Source organism: Echeneis naucrates, chromosome 13 (genome assembly GCF_900963305.1).
Source record: "Echeneis naucrates chromosome 13, fEcheNa1.1, whole genome shotgun sequence".
NCBI classification, from domain to species: domain Eukaryota; kingdom Metazoa; phylum Chordata; class Actinopteri; order Carangiformes; family Echeneidae; genus Echeneis; species Echeneis naucrates.
Genome location: NC_042523.1, coordinates 8,079,562 through 8,097,846, shown reverse-complemented (window position 1 = coordinate 8,097,846; position 18,285 = coordinate 8,079,562). Strand labels below are relative to the sequence as shown.

The following is an 18,285-nucleotide window of genomic DNA, read 5'->3' as shown; positions in this document are numbered from 1 at the left end:
ACATAACGCAAAACAACTTCTTTTGTGATGTGACACAAAAATAAAATTTGCCATGAAATCTTGTTGTTTCCATTTTTTATTCAGTCTCAACATATAATTAATTTAATGCACAGATGAGATGGCTTTTGTTGCAAATTAGTACAATTTATCATGCTTTTCAAATTAGACTTATTGCTTGAATTTGCATCATCAGGATTAGATGGGGGGGCAGTGAAGCGTGTTATGGTCTCTGAATGGGATTACTACACAGTGATGTTTAAATATAACAGTAATGTAATAATATATCATAAGATGAAGACATGAACATGACACAGTGTTTGTTCATTCGGTGGGGTGACGTGGGGGGAAACTGGAATACCTGGAGGAAACCCACGCAGGCGCGTCGAGAACATGCAAACTCCCCTCAGAAAGGCCCCAGGCCCGGGAATCAAACTTGCGACCTTCTTATTGTAGGGCATAACAATTATGCTGCAGTGCTGCCTGATTTGTGTTTGTTCCACTTAGTAGTGCGACATATGTGATTTCACTAAAGAGATGTCTGTGCGAGCCTGGACGAGCGTATGTGCGTGTGTGTGATCACACCTACTCAGTTGAATTTTGTGGTATTTTATCTTTCACTGAAATGGAAAGGGATGTCAGTATTCAGCATCCCTGGAAAAGCATTTATCTGGATGCGTGGGTTTTCATCCTGTAGCATTAGCATTTGGGTCACAGTTAAGTAAGCAGCGTGTGATCATAATATCTACTGCAGATTAACAACAAGGCCTTGAGGTCGCATGTAGTACAGAATATTCACATTTGGATTAGAATTTTAGGCAAATCTGAAATACGGATGAAAATTTAATTCCAAGAATGACCAAGGTCTGGTCTCAGAAGTGGTCCTAATCAATCCATTTGAGGTATTATGGGATTTGTGGACACAAAGACACAACTGTCAAAGTTCAGAAAGCTTGAAGCAAGCAAAGCACAATTTTCAGAATGTTGATTTTACTTCAGCACATCTACAGTATAACCAAGTATGCTGTACATTATACAAAAGTTAAAAGAGCACATTAAATAACAGAATATTGGTGAAGGCATCTATGAATGAGACACATACACCAAAAGGTATACGTGCAAATCCTGCTCATACTTGTCTGACACCTTCACATTCAAAGGGCTTGAGTGCCATTATCATTGAAAGATATGGAAAAGACCTTCATCCAACTCTTCCTCTTGAGCGAGATTAAGGTTGTTGTCAGGTGGGTGAGGAGTTGTATATTCAGTTCTTTGTCGGCCAGTTTCTAGTCAGAAGTTTTTATCTTCAGAGGATGATATCACCATGACTTCCTGGCTCTTGAAGTCCCATGCAGCTGTGAGATGGAAGGCCATGTTGGCGAAGACGACGAGATACTCAAATAGAGCAAAAAGTGTATAACCTAAGGGATGAAGAAAGAGTGAGATATGGCATGTATTTGTATATATTTGTATGTAGCTGGATTTCACATTCTTGAAAAAAATCATCAATGTTTACAATTCCACAGCCTTTTCCAAACAAATTCAATACTTACTCCCTGATTGACAGTACACGTTGTGTTTCCAATAAAAGAATCCAGCAAAAGCAAGAAAAGCAATTTCAAAAAGTAAAATTCGCACTTTCCAGTGATGAGACTTGGCGATCTAAAAACCAACATTACAGAGTTAGATTGTTATACCGCAAATGAAGCAGACGGTTGTTGCATCTGTCCATTTCAGTTTCAGTTACTTCACCTCAGGGCTCAGTGAATATTTCTTAATGGACTTCCACAAACGGCAGGTTATCAGCATGTAGATGACGGAGCTGATGATGAACAGGGCAAAGCCTTCCTTGTGGACAACTAGGAGCAAAAAAAAAAAAAAAATTATGAATCACCTAAAAATGACCAGTAAAATGTAACTGAAATTGTCTCACAGTTTACTCACAATATGTTTCACTGGATGAAACGTAGGTGAGGAGCAATAGGCCAAGATTTTCAAAAACTGAAAAGGCCAGGTTCAAGCAGCTGAGCGGATTCTCAGGAAACTTTGAAGAAAAACGCGCCTTGTAAAACTTGAAATAGGTGAATGCAACCAGGAACCTCGGGGCTGAGTGCAGTCCAATGCAGAACCGCCATATGTGGCATTCAGGACTTAGGCTTATTGAGGCACTGATGGACGGCAGGTAATTAGGAACCTGGATATACGCAAATGATGATAGTTTTGGTACCATAAAAGAGGCAAACCAAGACCGTGTGGAACGCAAGAAGAAAAAAGAGACAAACAAAAACGACTAAAAGCCAACGGACAAAAAAAAGAAAAAGAAAAAGAAAAAAAACCCAAAACAAACATAAAACAATGCTATTACAGCACTAACGACACTACATGTACAGGATTTGTACTATGTTGTTAACATTGAGGTGAGAAAAACATGGTTGGCTACATTTTCCAAACAAAAGCATTACCTGGCAATGTGTACCAGTAGAGTCCTCAAAATGAAAAACGGAGGATATGAGGACACAAGTTATCAGGCCAAGCAGCGGGAGGCACACAGTAGACAGAACACAGGCTGGGAATGATATCCTGATGACCGGGGGCCTGTCATGACCCAGGATGCTTGAGCCTTGCAGCATCTCTGTCTGAAACGGTGACGATAGCCTGATCTAAAACATCTGCGTCCTGCGTGGAGAGATAAAAACGATAGGTTACTGGAGATAGAATTGCTCATCAGTGAACATGTCATGAATCACACAGCTAGCATGTGAACTATTTGTCTGTCATACATTTGCATTGATACATCTATAGCGGCTGCTGGACATCTGAGGTCTGAAAAATGAACAAAGTAAAACAGCTGCCGAAACTACACGCATCAGGCTCTGTAGGTTCTAAAGCTAACATCCACTTTATCAGGCTGCAGGATGGATCTCATTATTCCAGAAACCATCGACAGGGAGGGCTCATTTAAAGCGAGCTGGGGATCACCGCGGAACCTCACATTTCTCTGACATTTCTCTGTCCGCTAGCGCTCAGATCTCCGCAGTAGGTGTTGCCGGGCCTGCAGACGTGACTTCACCATATGCAACAGAAAGTGGAAGGAAACGCAGTGCAGAGCGGCAGCATCCGGAAGAGATGGAGAGAGGATGACGACTGCAAGCGACGTCTGTGCGTCGCACTGACGTTGACCTGATGACGTTGGGGCAAAACGCAAAATGAAAATGTGTGTTTTAACGTAAAAAGCTCAAACAGCTGAGTTTACCGTCGGACGAGGCTGAGAGCTCTCCGTGGTGCTGAAGCAGAGAAACAAATAAGGAGCCGTTTCATTTTTCACGTTTTTCTTTTCCATAAAATGACAAACGACTGCATTTTACAGCTGTTTGTGAGCACGGTGTGTGCTTGGGGTTAAAATGTCGTGGTTGTATCAGGTCATGTTCATTCTGTCAATCCGCTGCCCCGCCTCTCTCTTTCCTCTTCCAGATTCATCTGTGTATTCGCGCAGGACGAGATCACTGACGCATGACTGATTCTTGCCATCGGCCAACTTTCTGTATTTTTTTTTTTACTTTTATGTTCTTGATTACATTTTTTTGTGAATTAAATTTGTTTGGCACAGAGCAGCTCAAATGGTCTTTCGATAATAACTTGGAAATTTTGTTTCAGCAGGATGAAACGACGGAGAATCCAAACTTTATTTTGGTTGCTTCTGTTTGTCGGTATTTTGACACGTAAGTTTCTTTTTAGTTTATCTTGAGTTAAAATGTCTGTTTGAAATAGGGTATTTTCTGTGCCGGCAAAGACGACTAGACGATTTAGAAAATACTTGCGTAAACATTTTCTTGCATTTTATTAAATGCAAAAGATTTTCATAGGGTCATCTATAATTTCTTTTTCTTTTCGTTTCCCTGTCATGTTATCCAGAATCTGCAGGGTTAGGGTCAATCTGCAGCCAGTTGATTTTACCATCATCATAATCCCATAGACCTTCTTTGTATCCAGCTCAGGGTTAACATCTGGCTAGCCCAAATCCAATGCTGACAAAGGAAGAAAGCCCCAGTAAAAAAACAAAAAAAACAAACAAAACAACACTTTTTCTATTTTTAAAAATAATTCTCACATTTTATCCAAAGTTTCCTGTTAATTTGAACTTGGATACAGAATTTAACTGCATTATTTAAAAAAATGTAACGCTCTGCTAAAATTCAATTTATTGTGTCCTTTTAAAAAAAATAAAAAAATAAAAAAATAACTTCTCACTTTACTGTTCTCACAGTACACCAATGTTTAATATCCCTATATAGGCTCATTTTGATTCACATGCTCTGTGTCCAGTGGATTAAGAGTTCAGTCGACACGTGCTGCACTTCATATACAAAGGCTGAACAGAACCAATTGTTGGTGGTATATCACATCAGATTTGCTTGATCTCTTTCTCGCGCTTTTGAGAAGGGCAATCTAACCTGGCATCAACCTTTGCCCCTTTCCACCATCTGTCATACAACAGATGTTCTCCCTTTCTTCCCACCTCTGCACTGAATTTGCTTTGAAAGTTACTAAGATCAGCCTAAAAACATTTAAATAAAGAAATGATAATGACTAGATTGAGAAAAAGATTTATGTCGGGTGAAATGTGTAGTGACAAGGCTGTTTCTCTCCCCATCTTAGCCTGTCGGTGTGCTCATGGGAAATATGCACAGAAGCTCCTGAATGATTTATTTACGAACTACACCAGTGCGCTGAGGCCAGTGGAGGACACAAACACCATCCTGAATGTGACCCTGCAAGTTACACTGTCACAAATTATCGACATGGTAAAATACCACAGTGTGCACAAGATTTTAAATTAAGATTAACTGGTTGGTTAGGAACTGAAACAACTGGTCAATTTATTGATTAATCACTCTGCCAAGCTGCCATTGGTTATAATGCATGATAGTGAAAATCAAAAAATGTGAAAACATTTATCCCCTAACTTGCCAAGTCAGATAGATAGTCAGCTAAGGTCAGCTTGTCTTCTGGTTCAACAAAACAAGGTATTCAAAGCTGTCACTTAGAAGACTTTATCTGTAGTGTTTCGCTTCACAAATTTGGACATATCATGGACTGAACAATAAATTCTTAGCTCAAAAAAATTCTGAACAGATTTACCAATGATATTAGTTTCAGTCCTCGTGCTGACACCCGCAGAAGAGCGTTGGTTAAGGGATGCTATTTTGATGTTTCACATTTCTGCCGTCCCCTTACACGTGTTTCTGTTTACTTTGTATACATTTAAATGTTTTACAGGATGAGCGAAACCAAATTTTGACCGCGTATTTATGGATACGGCAAGTGTGGGTTGACGCACACCTCAAATGGAATAAGGATGATTATGATGGACTCGATACCATCCGTATACCTAGTAGTTATGTATGGAGACCCGATATAGTCCTATATAACAAGTAGGTCGGACTGGTGTTGGGTTAATCATTCAATTGTTATCCTACTGTGGCTGTGGTTGACCAGTGTACAAGGCACAGGCTGAACAGTCTTTGAAGTCATTATTCATGGGAGTGTCCAGGCCTCTGTCTGCTTTTTAAACACCTGTGATATGACTAAAGCCTTAGTCCAGCACACAACAAAACAATATTCATAAATGCACACATAGGAAACCATAAGTACATATATCAAAGTGCAGCATCACAGGAGGCTGGCAGTGCTGCCTGATTAGGTGAATATAATTGGGGGGTAAGAAGTCCCAGAGAGGCCTTTGATGACATTAGAGGGGTTAGAAAAACCATAAAAACAATTAACATGTTGGCTCAGCACACACTGACACACAGTCAGATTGAATTTTCATATCTGAAAGGTGTAAAATGCAGACACAACACTGAGGATTGAGTACAACTCTCCAACATGTGTTGACTCTCCCCTCAGTTGGTGTACTTGTGCCTTAGTACACTGATCAAGTTTCCCACTAAAATCATCCGCTCATTCCAAACTTCTCCAGGAAACAGCTGCAGTTGTTATAAGTATCAATATCCTAATCACCTTTTGGCATGAACGTGAATAAATCTCTGCTAATTTTTTTTGTCTAGACGAGTTTTCTTTGTGTTTCAGTGCAGACGATCATTTCACTGGCCCAATGGACACCAATGTGGTGATTCGACAGGATGGCCAGATAATGTGGGATTCCCCAGCAATCACCAAGAGCTCTTGCAAAGTGGATGTGTCGTACTTCCCCTTTGATGCTCAGCAATGCAGGTTCACCTATGGCTCCTGGACCTACAATGGAAACCAGCTGGATATCCTGAATGCCATGGAAAGCGCTGACCTTGCTGACCTGGTGGAAAATGTGGAGTGGGAAGTGTTGGGCATGCCGGCTAAGAGGAACATTATTCTGTACGGTTGCTGTGCTGACCCTTACCCAGATGTGACCTACACACTGAAACTCAAGAGAAGAGCTTCCTTTTATGTCTTTAACTTGCTCATACCATGTGTGATGATCTCTTTTCTGGCTCCACTGGGCTTCTACCTGCCTGCCGACTCTGGAGAGAAGGTGTCTTTGGGAGTCACTGTGATGTTGGCCCTCACTGTGTTTCAGTTGTTGGTTGCAGAGATAATGCCACCGTCTGAGAACGTTCCCCTTATTGGTAGGAACAATATATAAGGGTCAAAGCTTCAACTGTGTCATAACTTTAAGTTACAATTCAATGTTGATTTTTTTTACCTTATTATCTTCCACAGGAAAATATTACATTGCAACCATGACAATGATCACAGCCTCCACTGCCTTGACCATCTTCATCATGAACATACACCACTGTGGTCCGGACGCTAAGCCTGTTCCCAAGTGGGCCAAGATAGTCATTTTGCAGTACATGGCCAGAATGTGCTTTGTTTATGAAGTTGGGGAAAACTGCATGTCGCCGCAGCTGGACAAACAGGAGCCTAAACTTGTAAAGGACGCCAACTGCACCATGAATGGTCAAGCAGGACCGGGCCGAGAGGACTGTGTCTTCAAAATGGACAGAGGACAGGAGACGATGACAGCAGAGGAGAGGGAGGACATGGATCAGATGATGAGTCCAATAGGCTCAATGGGGAAGAATCCTACTAACAACTACGCCACTTGGAAAAATGGCATTTTCCTGAGCATGGACTGCGGCGATTCGGGGGGTCAGGGGCGATGCAGGAAGGGAGGTGTGAGCGATGGAGAAAGAAAAGACAGAGAGGTGTCCTGCATCAGTCCAAGCAGTGAGTGGCAGCTGCTGCGTAACATTGAGTATATAGCCAACTGTTACAGAGATCAGAGGGCAACACAAAAAAGGACTGGGGAGTGGAAGAAGGTAGCCAAAGTTTTAGATCGCTTCTTCATGTGGATATTTTTCATCATGGTGTTTTTCATGAGTCTGCTCATAATGGGCAAAGCCATCTAACTTCACAACTGTTGGAAAGGTCGACAGTGTTAATTGGTGAAAGACAAAGTTCGTTACAGGGTAGTGTTGATTCATTAACCACTGTATCTTACCAGTGAAGATTTAGATTTCCAAACCTCGTAGGAGTAGTTGAATCTGAAGACTGCGTCATCATCCACCCTACCATAGTAGAATTGCATATTTCATTGTTTATTTGTTTATAGGTTTTGTCGCTGGCAATTTGCATTCCCCTACTTTTGTTCTGATGTTATGTGAAAATGATTTATCTCAGAAAAGAAATAGCAAATCTGTTGTCAAATCAACACAAACACTTTGGCAGAGTTAAAAGCGAATGTCCACCATTTACGAATGAATTATTTTAAAAGGTGTAGTACAAAAAGACGGTAATGAAACAAATAACGCCAAGCATACACTTTTGTTATCGATGATGTCCTGAAGAGTGAAACTGAGGTCTCTCAGGGGGACAATATTTTTTTCAAATGTTCTGCTATAAAGAGCAATTTTTCACCTACTGTATCGCAACACACGCAAATGCATCTGGGTATCTGAAGGTATATATTTATAACATATATCAACTATACAATAAAGTTTGTATATGTACAGCATATTAAAAATGTCTCCGGTGATTTCTTTAACACTAACAAGTTGGAGGTTTGCATGTTAACAAAAACACATGTATATATAAAAGTTTATTACATGTATAACAATTACATTTGAAATTCTATATGCTTACTGTACATAAGGTTTTTAAAATTTGAACCGTGCCTGTCTCTCTGTTGTGTAATTATTCCAGGTTTTGTACAGGTTTCGTATTAAATTTAGTATTTAATCATATGCCTTTTCAACATATGTGCTTGGATATATGATGTTCATATACATATATGAAATTCAGCAGGTACATATATTAGTATGAGTGTGAGGTAATAATTGTAACTGTAAAATGTAATTTTACTATTAAAACAAAAAGTAAAAGTGACAATGATGCAAATTTTCCCAATACTTAATACAAAATACAAGCAGGAAAGGTTCTGCGTGTGAGCTCAGATTATGAGAAAACCAGTGTCAGTGTAACTCACAAGGATTATCTGTTAAATCCCCTGGATTACAACCATTTGCTTCTCTCTTAATGTGTATTATCCTTGGTCTTCATGATGCAAAATGGGCCGCACCTCTTTAATCTGAAACAGATTGAATGCTTAATCAGCAGAACTGGGTTTTCAATCACTGTTGAATTGAAAATAAAAGACATGAATAGAACCTCTTTTCAGATGGACATGATGCCAGGGACTTAATCTGGGATCTGCAGACTATCTAATAGAAAAGTTTCCTCACTGCAGCAACCACAAGTATAATTTAATTTCAGTACATTCATTTAACTGTCATTTAGGCCCATTAGTAAAAATGGAGTCACTACAATAAAGGAGAACTGAGCTAACAATTCTGTGATTAATTATATAACTTGAGTCAGAGCTAATAGTAAATGATGCTCCACTATTAAGTGAACTGTTACTGGTGACCTTTTTTTTTTTTTTTTTTTTTTTTATTGAAGTCACAGATCTTATAAATATTCAGACAGGAACACAATGACAAACTTAAATCTCTATGTCTTTAACAATAAAGGCTACTAGTCAAAGGCTACTAGTTTGGGGTATTTTAAAACAGTGTACAATATAACTGAATGCATTGTATTATAGTAACAGCAAATACAGTTATACATATACATAATGAAACAGCATTGACAGCTTCATCCAAATACACCAATGCTGGTGTGATTTTAGCTCAGAAATAAAGATGGATTCTGTAATAATTAAAAGTATTAAAAGAATCCATAGCATCACTGATGCTGCTCTGGCATTGAGACAGAAGAAGTTAGTGGACAGCCTGTAGTGGACTTCTAGCATCGGACAATGAAGAAACAAGCTTTGACACTCACTACTCTCTGTCACTCTCCTGTGCTTATTTTAGAAATTTGACTTGCAAGTCAGAAAACAGCGTCATTTAATTTATCTATAAACAAGAGGCATTAAGTTGGAGTCACTTTTCTTTGCAATATCTGGATAATTTTATCCCTTAATGATCTTGTTTGCATTCCGTAAATGATTGGATTTAAATTAGCAGGGATAACATGAAATAAAATATATGCAATCTTCCTTAAATCTGGGTAACTTGGGAAACGATGCAATATGATGGTTAAAAACCCTGACCAAAGCATGATGAGATAAAGCACAAGGTGGCTGGCACAGGTCTGCAGTGCTCTGTTATTCAGCTCTTTGCTTTTTTTGATCCAGCAGATTAGAGCTATTCTCAGGTAGGTGACCGTCATGCCTCCAACTGAGCAACTAAACAGAAGCACGGTGAAAAAGAGTCCGTAGATGTTGTTGATGGACACATCTTCACAAGAAAGTTTGAACAGAGATGCATTGTCACAATAAGCATTTTGTACAACTGATCTACAACGAGACAATCTCACTGTAAGACCGATCAAAACAGACACAAGCACTATTGACACTCCCCATGCAGATGCTGACAGCCCAATCACAGCTTTAGTAGTCATAATGGAGCTGTATCGTAAAGGGTGACATATGGCCACATATCTGTCAATGGCCATAATGATGAGAATCATGTGCGAAGCCGAGCCGAACGTGTGGCTGTGAAAGGCTTGAATTACACACTGATTGTAGGTGATGAAACGTTCAGTTGAAATGATGTGAGTCATCAGCTGAGGCAGCAGGACTGTATTCCCTATCAGATCATTGACAGACAGGTTACAAAAGAGGATGTACATTGGCTGGTGCAAGCTCTTCTCAGTGATGATCAGCAGGAGAACAGCGATGTTAGAAAACAGCAGGGAAACGTAAACAAACAGCAATAAGAAAAACAGCGGGTACGTGGACTCTGGAGATAAGTCAAAACCCTGGATCTCCAACATATCACTTGAAATTGTTACGTTTCTTTCCATCGTGTTTAACGTGATGGACAACCTGAAAGAGAAAATATTATAAGATGCTTCACTGGTCATACTGGTGGGGGAAAAAAAAATCTAGTGAATTAATATTATGTGTATGTGTAAAGACAATGCTTACTTTGAAACGATTAATTCAAGCCTTTTACCCCTTTAGCGATACAACTAAACATCAGAGCAGCAACGTATTCTGCTGCAGGATAGATGATTACATGATAAACATAAAATGCACCATAAACATGCAGAGTACTGGGGATATGCACATTAAAGAGACGTTAAAAGGGATTAACCTGTAAATACACAATATCCAGCAATGTTCACAAAACTCAAAAAGTCAGTGTTGTATGCTGGAACTACTGAACAAAGAATTTGCTCCAACAGGAGATACTCCATTGCCTGTGGAGGAGGAAATCTGGACCTTCTGCACCCTGATCTCTTTTATCTCCTGCCTGAATAACATGACATCAGCTCGCTCGCACTCTCATTGGAGCAAAAGTGTTTTATTAAACAAAGGTTAAGCTTCTGGACTCGTATTTTGTTATGTCACCTTCAGACACGCGTTTCACAGACAAGAGCTTTAGCTTTTAGCTCCACTGTAAAAATTGGAGTTCCTGTAGCTTGTTTTTCTCTGACTTCTCTCATCAACAGGACAATTCTATCTGGATGACTTAACTGTATGAATAAACAAGAGTGCAGGTATTCAGAACAAAATGCTTGTGAGTGCAAACATGCCAGTCAAACGAGGTTAGAATGAAACTCAAATAATTACCTCAGAGGCAAAGCATTCAAATACAATTTAACCTTTTTATTTTAGTTTCTATTAAATTGCAAGACTAAAATCACTAAAACGCAAAAATTCTTAAGTGTTATACAGTAATGTTGAACAGTTTTATGTACAGAAATATATGTACATAAAATGTCAGCGGCTCATCCAATGCCCGTGACTGCAAACTGTATGTTATCTGGTGTGATGGAATGGGCACTAATAACTGAATCACTGAATCAGATTATTTGAATTGAGATTGCTGTTGTGAGGTGTTTCACAGAGAGACCACAGAAAACAATTAGAAGAACAAATCAATTAACAAACCACTCAAGGGTCCGGCATGTCCATTTCTCAAGGGTGAGGTGATGAACTGCCCTTTTGTGTTTGTTCATAATTTAATGGCCTTGATCCCAAAGGCCTGACGTGACCACTTTGGTTAAACAATTAGTATTTTTCTTCTCTCTCTCTCTTTACATATATACATATATAGACGGACACACGTGTGCGTATGTGCTGGACATATACACAGATAATGTATGTATAAAGTTACACTTACTGTGGAAAACAGCAGAACAAACAACAATACAATATTATAACAATGATTAGTTAAAAGGTATCTCTCAATTTGGATAGTTTTTTTTTTTTTTTAAATAATGCAGATGACTGAAGGACAAAGATGTAGTACTGTAAAATGAAGTGTGAACGTAAGCTGGCTAAACATTTTAAAGAGTAATGTGCTTGATTAAAGTGAAGGAATCAAATGCTTACAAGTTGTTATGTCAAACACAAGCACACTGGCCACAGTGGTGGCCCACTCCCATGGGTGTTATTTATGTCACATTCTCATTAGCAAGTCACAAATATTCTCATCTTTATCTGGAGGTTCACTAATTGTCCGGGGATTAATTGCATTGTGAGACAGTTAATAACACATCATTCAGTAAGTCTCAGCGGGGCTCATTAATAATTTAGCTTTGGCAAAATAAAGCTGATGTAATTCTGCCAACTTGAAGTCTGTCCCGTGATATAATATTATCATCGTGGCCCTTTATTCAGAAAGTTCCAGGAAAAGATTACTTTTTGTATTCCTGCTGTTATGCAATATCACTGGAGGCTTAATGCAATAGAGTGGAAATGCATGAAAGGAAAATCTGATTTTTCTAAATGAAGTCTGATCTCAGAAGCCAGGATGAGGTTGAGGATTTTAAATTAGTTTTAAAGCCCTTCCACCATCATAAAAGTCCTGGTATTATAAAACAGAAAGGAAAAGCTTTACGAAAAGCTCAGCCTCTTTTCATTGATCGATTGTTTGATTGCCTCAGTGAGACCATGATACGTGTCAGAAAGTTGCTGATGCAGAAAATCCTTCTACCTAAAACATTACAGCATAGTTGTAATCTGAATCTGGTTGGTATGAAATTATCTTCTGTATAATACAAAAGTGATCATCATTAGCTCATTCAATAAAAAAAAAAGAAAAACAAAAGTGAAAGATGTGTCGTTTTAATGGTTGATATCATTGAATAGGATCTCAATATGTGAATAAACATTGTGTGACTCCAATTCCAGCAGGGCACTATAATTTAGTTTTTTTAATAAAAGGTGAGGGCAAGGAACTCAAATATTTCTTTTACTTTAAGTCCTCCCGATGTCATTCATCTTTGCTAAGGTATTGACAATCCCAGGGGCAAAAAGTGACGCAAACAGGTTATAGTGACATTAAATAAAGCAGGGTGGCCGAGGCAGATGTCAATCCTTCAGCGTGCTCTGCTGTAGTGAATGACATGTGACTGTCTGCCTGAGAAACTAATTATGACTCTTTCTCTGCTTACTGATCAAAGTGAAAATGGAAAACACATCTTTTGGGTTCCTCTCTGAGTTGACCCTGGATCCATTTATTATTCCACCAGGAGGAAAGTATCTGATATTTTTTCTTGGTGTCACAGTTTATTTTTTTGCCATCTTTTGCAACCTGACTTTGCTCCTGCTGATTGTTCTGAAGGAGAACCTTCACAAACCAGTGTATTTCATCCTCCTCAGTCTTCCACTCAATGATCTGGTTGGTATCACTGCAATGTTACCAAAAGTACTTTTAGACATCATTACAGAGACGAATAAGGTCTATTATCCTCTCTGTGTTTTACAAGCCTTCTTGCTCCACATGTATGGTGGTGGGATTCTGTTTATTCTTGCAGCCATGTCTTTTGATCGTTATGTTGCCATCTGCATGCCTCTACGCTATAACTCTGTTATGACTCCCAAGTTTGTTATTTCTGTTATTGCTCTAGTTTGGGGTCTTGACTTTGTCTTGATTGCATCACTGTTCTCTTTGCAGACAAGGCTCCCAAGGTGCAAATCTGTTATTATGAATGTGTTTTGTGATAACCCCTCTCTACTGAAGCTCACATGTGCAAACACAATGGTCAACAATGTAATAGGACTGTTTAACACTGCAGTTATGCAAACTCTGAGTGTGTCTGTTCAGGCATTTTCCTATGTGAAGATTATTATCGCGTGTGTGGCTACAAGGGGATATCATGCAAAGACAAAAGCTGTCAACACATGCGTCGCACAGCTGCTGATATTAATCATATTTGAGATTGCTGGAACTTTCACCATTTTATCTCACAGATTCAAAAATGTTTCAGTCGACTTGCAAAAGATAATGGGCATGCTAATATTCCTTTTACCGCCACTTCTAAATCCAATTGTATACGGGCTGTATACAAGAGAAGTAAGACACACACTGCTGAGAGTCCTAAAAAATAGTGGATCTATTTAGGACCTTCATCTCTTTGATTTACACTGGCAAGAATAAGCATGATCTTTTTCAGGAGTACTGTGACAGTGTAATCATTATTTTGGAAATAACATTCACAGTGTTTGGAATCATAATAACGGCCTGAACTTAAACATGAACTGAAATAACTTCATACTGTTTTGTTTATTGCAGAAAATCGAACTTTGAAAATCTAAAAAAAAAAAGAGAAAAGACCCAGGCTGTTTAGCTTCAGTTCCCGGCCTGGGTCTTTTCTGTGTGGAGTTTGCATGTTCTCCCCGTGTCTACGTAGGTTTCCTCCCACCATCCAAAGACATCATGTTTGGGTTAACTGGTGACTCTAAATTGACAGTAGGTGTGAATGCGAGTGTGAGTGGTTGTGTGTTGGCCCTGTGATGGACTGGTGACGTGTCCAGGGTGTACCCCACCCCTCGCCAGTGTGAGCTGGGATTGGCTCCAGCAGCCCAGCCACCCGGAAATGGAAAAGCGGTAGAAGTTAGTTAGATGAAAGTAGTTGCATCTCACCAGAGTCATAAAATCTGTTATTTGATTATTTATGCTTGTGCCTACTCTGTGTTTCTCTTCCTGTCTCTTTGTGTTTACACTGTCGATAATTGTTTAAATATAATATTCGAATAACATTTAAACGTTTTTGGAAACTGTTTGAATTCTTGCCTTTGTTTCTCCACACATGACTGCAGAAATATTGTTTGCAGTGAGGTTCACTAATAAAATCTGAAATCTAAAGATACAGACTGTTCAATCATTTAATGAAAGTAAATGAAAAAAGCCTAGTCACAAAATTCATTGTATCATGAATGAAATTCTGTCATCTGAAAACTAAATATTTTTTACAATGCCTGGTTTAATTTTTATATGGATTATGAAGCTAGAAGAAAACGACAAAGACATTTCTTTTTCAACATGAAGCAGTCAAATGCAGTTTGATACTTGTATATTAAAATGTGCTTTCATCAGGACATAAACAGCCATTACTCAACATACTGGCAAGCTTCCTAATGAGGCCTTCCCGATTAGCTCTCAAACAGCAGCAAAACAAATGACCATCTAATAACTCATTCATTAAAAATAATTACTTTTTTGGACTCCCTTGAGTAAAGTCGCACAAGAAATGCAGTAGTATCTCATTACCATGTGATTTCTTTAACATTATGCCCCCTCTTTTGTTTACTTCAACTTACAAACTGATATGTCCCAACTGACATTTCATTGTCTGATTAAATAAATAAATACAACTACCACAGCCTATATGAAAAACCCATCCCATTCACAACAAATGAGTGACAAATAAGTGAATTGAGTATTTATATCTTTACTAAACTTAATCAACATTTAATTGAATAAAGTAAAAATATGGCCACTCTGATGACAGTCTATGACTATGTTTTCATGGTCTCCAGTAAATGAAATCTAGTCTACAGAAATGAACACTTGTTTCACTTGTGTTTGACGCCACTAATGTGAGACTCTTGGAGATTTTCCATACATTTCATTGCAAAATATCATGATGCACATCATCATAATACTTTGCTTTACACTGGTGTAGAATAAACATCAAGAACCGGTTTGATTTCTTCTCTTTTGGTAACAGAGAGGCATCCATCCTATGCCTGACTGTATTGTGTGGTGGATAAGCAGTGAAGAATTGGTTGAGAACCTGTTTAAACATTTCACTCTGTCTCTGAATGTTAAAACAAGATGTACGTATTTAAAAAAAAAAAATGTCATTATTATTATCATTTCACTTCACGTCATGCCATTTTCAACTGTCTTTTTTTTTTACACCACAGTTTAACTGCTGTAGAGATTGTAAGCAGGTGATTGCCCACCCAGCATGTGTGCTGATTCATTTTAATGATACAGGAAACTTGCTGTGCCTTGGCTTATGACAAATGCATTGCTATATACTATCCTTCAATCATTTAATTTGAACTGTTGTTTCAATATGGCTTTTATTTAGCTGGCTGTGCTTTTTGAAAGAATAAGCTCTTCATCTTAATATATTAAACCAAGGTTTACTTGATCTAAATCAGTCCTGCTTCAGATTGGCAATGAATAAGATGAAAAGTATTTTCCAGTGGACTTCAATACAATTAGTGGAGTTGCCCCTGATGGTTCTTTTTTGAGACCGAGTCCACGTTCACTTTCACAGGTTTTGGTGCTGTGTGACTGAATATATGGTGCAACCGACTTTTTTAAAATCACTTCTTATCTTTGACTGCTGAGTTTTCTTTAAAAAACTCGGGTTTAAAATGCTCTGATCGTTCAGAGTCAACAATAACACGATAAATCTAGAGCTGTAGCACAAGAGTCTTGTGTTAACTTCAAATAAGAGCACAAGGAATGGCTCAAGATCATTTTTTTTTACAGCAGAAGCCAAAAGTAGACACAGTTTGACTGCTATTTCATATGTTTGTATATAAATCCAGGGGCTAGGCAGCTATAATACAGGCAAATAAATTATAAATATTTTAAAAAAGCTGTTACTACCATTCTCTTTTTTTAAATTCTCCACGTTGGAAATGTGCCTCATGCATTGGGCTAAGGTTAGGGTCTCGTTACTGCAGCTTTGTTTGCCATCATGTAATCTGCTCTGTTGTCACATGGGCTCTGTTTTTGTTCAGGCCCAACGCCCATAAAAGGGTAACGTTTGGCTCTTCCACACTGTACAGATGAGGATTAACTAACATACTGCGACAGGTAAGGAACTGGAGGCACATTTGAATCAATGCACAGCACTTTATCTGAAATTGGGAACAATAACATCTCTTTCAGGTGACGCTACACCAGTTTCAGTAACTTTTTTCCAATATTAGCGGGAAAGATATAAGACTGCATAATTATGAATACAAATGCATCATCGGAAATCCTACTATCTCTGACAACATTGGACTTAAGCTCCTCACAAGTTTATCCTGCCTTTGTACTTGGAACCCTTGCCTACATCATTATTGCATTTTGTAATTTGCTTTTATTAACAGTGATTGTTACGGTTAAAAAGCTTCGTAAACCCATGCATTTCCTGCTGCTCAACTTGCCCATCAGTGACACGATTGGGGCTACAGCTTTTTATCCTCAGCTTTTATCCTTCATTGTGACAGGGAACAAAATGATTTCCTACCCTGCATGTGTAACCCAAGCTTTTTTTATTCATTTTTATGGCACAGGAAACTTGCTGATCCTGAGTGCCATGTCTTACGACAGATACATTGCTATATGTTGTCCTTTGAGATACAATGCTATCATGAATCCAAATAATGTAATCATCATAATTACTTTGATCTGGCTCATAAATGTGTCATTGATTCTCATCCTGATTTTGTTGTTGGTACGATTTAAAATGTGCAGGACAAATATTGTGGATCTGTACTGTAACAATCCATCGCTATTGAAACTGGTGTGTGAGGACACTGCCGTGAACAACTATTATGGAGTAGCTGCTATAATCTTTTGTCAAGGTGGTTCACTGTTAATAATAATGTACACATACGCACAGATTTTGCGTACATGTGTTATGACAAATCAGACAGACGGCCGGAAAAAGGCCATTCAGACCTGTGGCACACATCTGGTTGTTTACTTAATCTTACAGATCAGTACTGCGGTTACACTTACTGCTCATCGGATTGAGAGTATATCCTCAACCACGAGAAAAGCTCTTGGTGTGTTAATTTTAGTATTTCCTCCTTTTTTGGATCCGATTATATATGGACTGAAAACTGCAGAAGTCAAGCACAGCATAATGATGCTCCTAAAAAGAAAGCTCTCTTTAACAGAGCAGTAATTTTGTTCACAATTTGTTCACAATAAACTGTCTATATGTGGATGTGATTTAAATCTTTGGGTACTTTACCCAATCAGAGTTCAGACCTTAACCCAGTACAGATGCTGTGGAATATCTCACACAGCCAAAGTTCTGACTGATCACTGAGCAGACCAGGAGCTACTGAAGGAGTTTAAGGTTAATAATACTACTTATTTGTGTTGTTATAGAGTGGATGAGTTTTATCTTTTCACTGTACATTGTAATAATAATAATAATAATAATTCAGATTTCAGTTTTCTGTGTCACTGAAAGCTCAGAGAAGAATACAGGAGCTATTACACATCTCAGTGTTTGTCGGTTACAGTGTATGTCCTGTGAACAAGCTGCATATCTTTAGCTAATGTTCATTTGTGTTTATCCTCACATGATCACTGGAAGTCTTTTTAATGAAGGAACGGGACTATAAACATCTTCTAGGTGCAGCTGGATGGAGTGAATGACTGTATTGCTCAGTAGTAATTCAGCATGAACTGTATTCTTTATGTGAATGTTTAAACACTAATTTGATCATTTCAAATGTGTGGA

At 38.5% G+C, this 18,285-nt stretch overlaps 5 protein-coding genes across 8 annotated transcripts; 3 read left to right on the top strand and 2 right to left on the bottom strand.

The window, feature by feature from the left end:
* Positions 1–113: 113 nt before the first annotated feature.
* On the bottom strand, positions 114–3,378 carry LOC115053200 (post-GPI attachment to proteins factor 2-like). Of its 4 annotated transcripts, none has more exons than XM_029517769.1 (6): positions 3,251–3,378; positions 2,460–2,673; positions 1,942–2,191; positions 1,750–1,856; positions 1,551–1,659; positions 114–1,418 (listed from the first exon to the last, which is right to left on the bottom strand). In XM_029517769.1, exons 2-6 carry the CDS (start codon positions 2,625–2,627, stop codon positions 1,288–1,290), a joined length of 765 nt encoding a protein of 254 aa, XP_029373629.1. In that variant the 5' UTR covers positions 2,628–2,673; positions 3,251–3,378; the 3' UTR covers positions 114–1,287. The 4 variants fall into 4 exon arrangements, with proteins under 4 accessions (XP_029373629.1, XP_029373626.1, XP_029373627.1 ...); XM_029517766.1 differs by lacking the exon at positions 3,251–3,378 and adding an exon at positions 2,990–3,111; XM_029517767.1 differs by lacking the exon at positions 3,251–3,378 and adding an exon at positions 3,001–3,068.
* Positions 3,379–3,655: 277 nt separating this feature from the next.
* On the top strand, positions 3,656–7,406 carry chrna10a (cholinergic receptor, nicotinic, alpha 10a). The gene is made up of 5 exons (XM_029517644.1): positions 3,656–3,716; positions 4,654–4,799; positions 5,275–5,429; positions 6,088–6,620; positions 6,715–7,406. Exons 1-5 carry the CDS (start codon positions 3,656–3,658, stop codon positions 7,404–7,406), a joined length of 1,587 nt encoding a protein of 528 aa, XP_029373504.1.
* A 2,023-nt stretch (positions 7,407–9,429) lies between these two features.
* Positions 9,430–10,365, bottom strand: LOC115052817 (olfactory receptor 52N4-like). Its single transcript, XM_029517174.1, has one exon. It carries the CDS (start codon positions 10,363–10,365, stop codon positions 9,430–9,432), a length of 936 nt encoding a protein of 311 aa, XP_029373034.1.
* A 2,615-nt stretch (positions 10,366–12,980) lies between these two features.
* On the top strand, positions 12,981–13,916 carry LOC115053078 (olfactory receptor 146-like). Its single transcript, XM_029517643.1, has one exon. The coding sequence runs from the start codon at positions 12,981–12,983 to the stop codon at positions 13,914–13,916; it is 936 nt and encodes a 311-aa protein (XP_029373503.1).
* Positions 13,917–16,776: 2,860 nt separating this feature from the next.
* On the top strand, positions 16,777–17,718 carry LOC115053269 (olfactory receptor 24-like). The gene has a single exon (XM_029517854.1). The coding sequence runs from the start codon at positions 16,777–16,779 to the stop codon at positions 17,716–17,718; it is 942 nt and encodes a 313-aa protein (XP_029373714.1).
* The last annotated feature ends 567 nt before the right edge of the window (positions 17,719–18,285 follow it).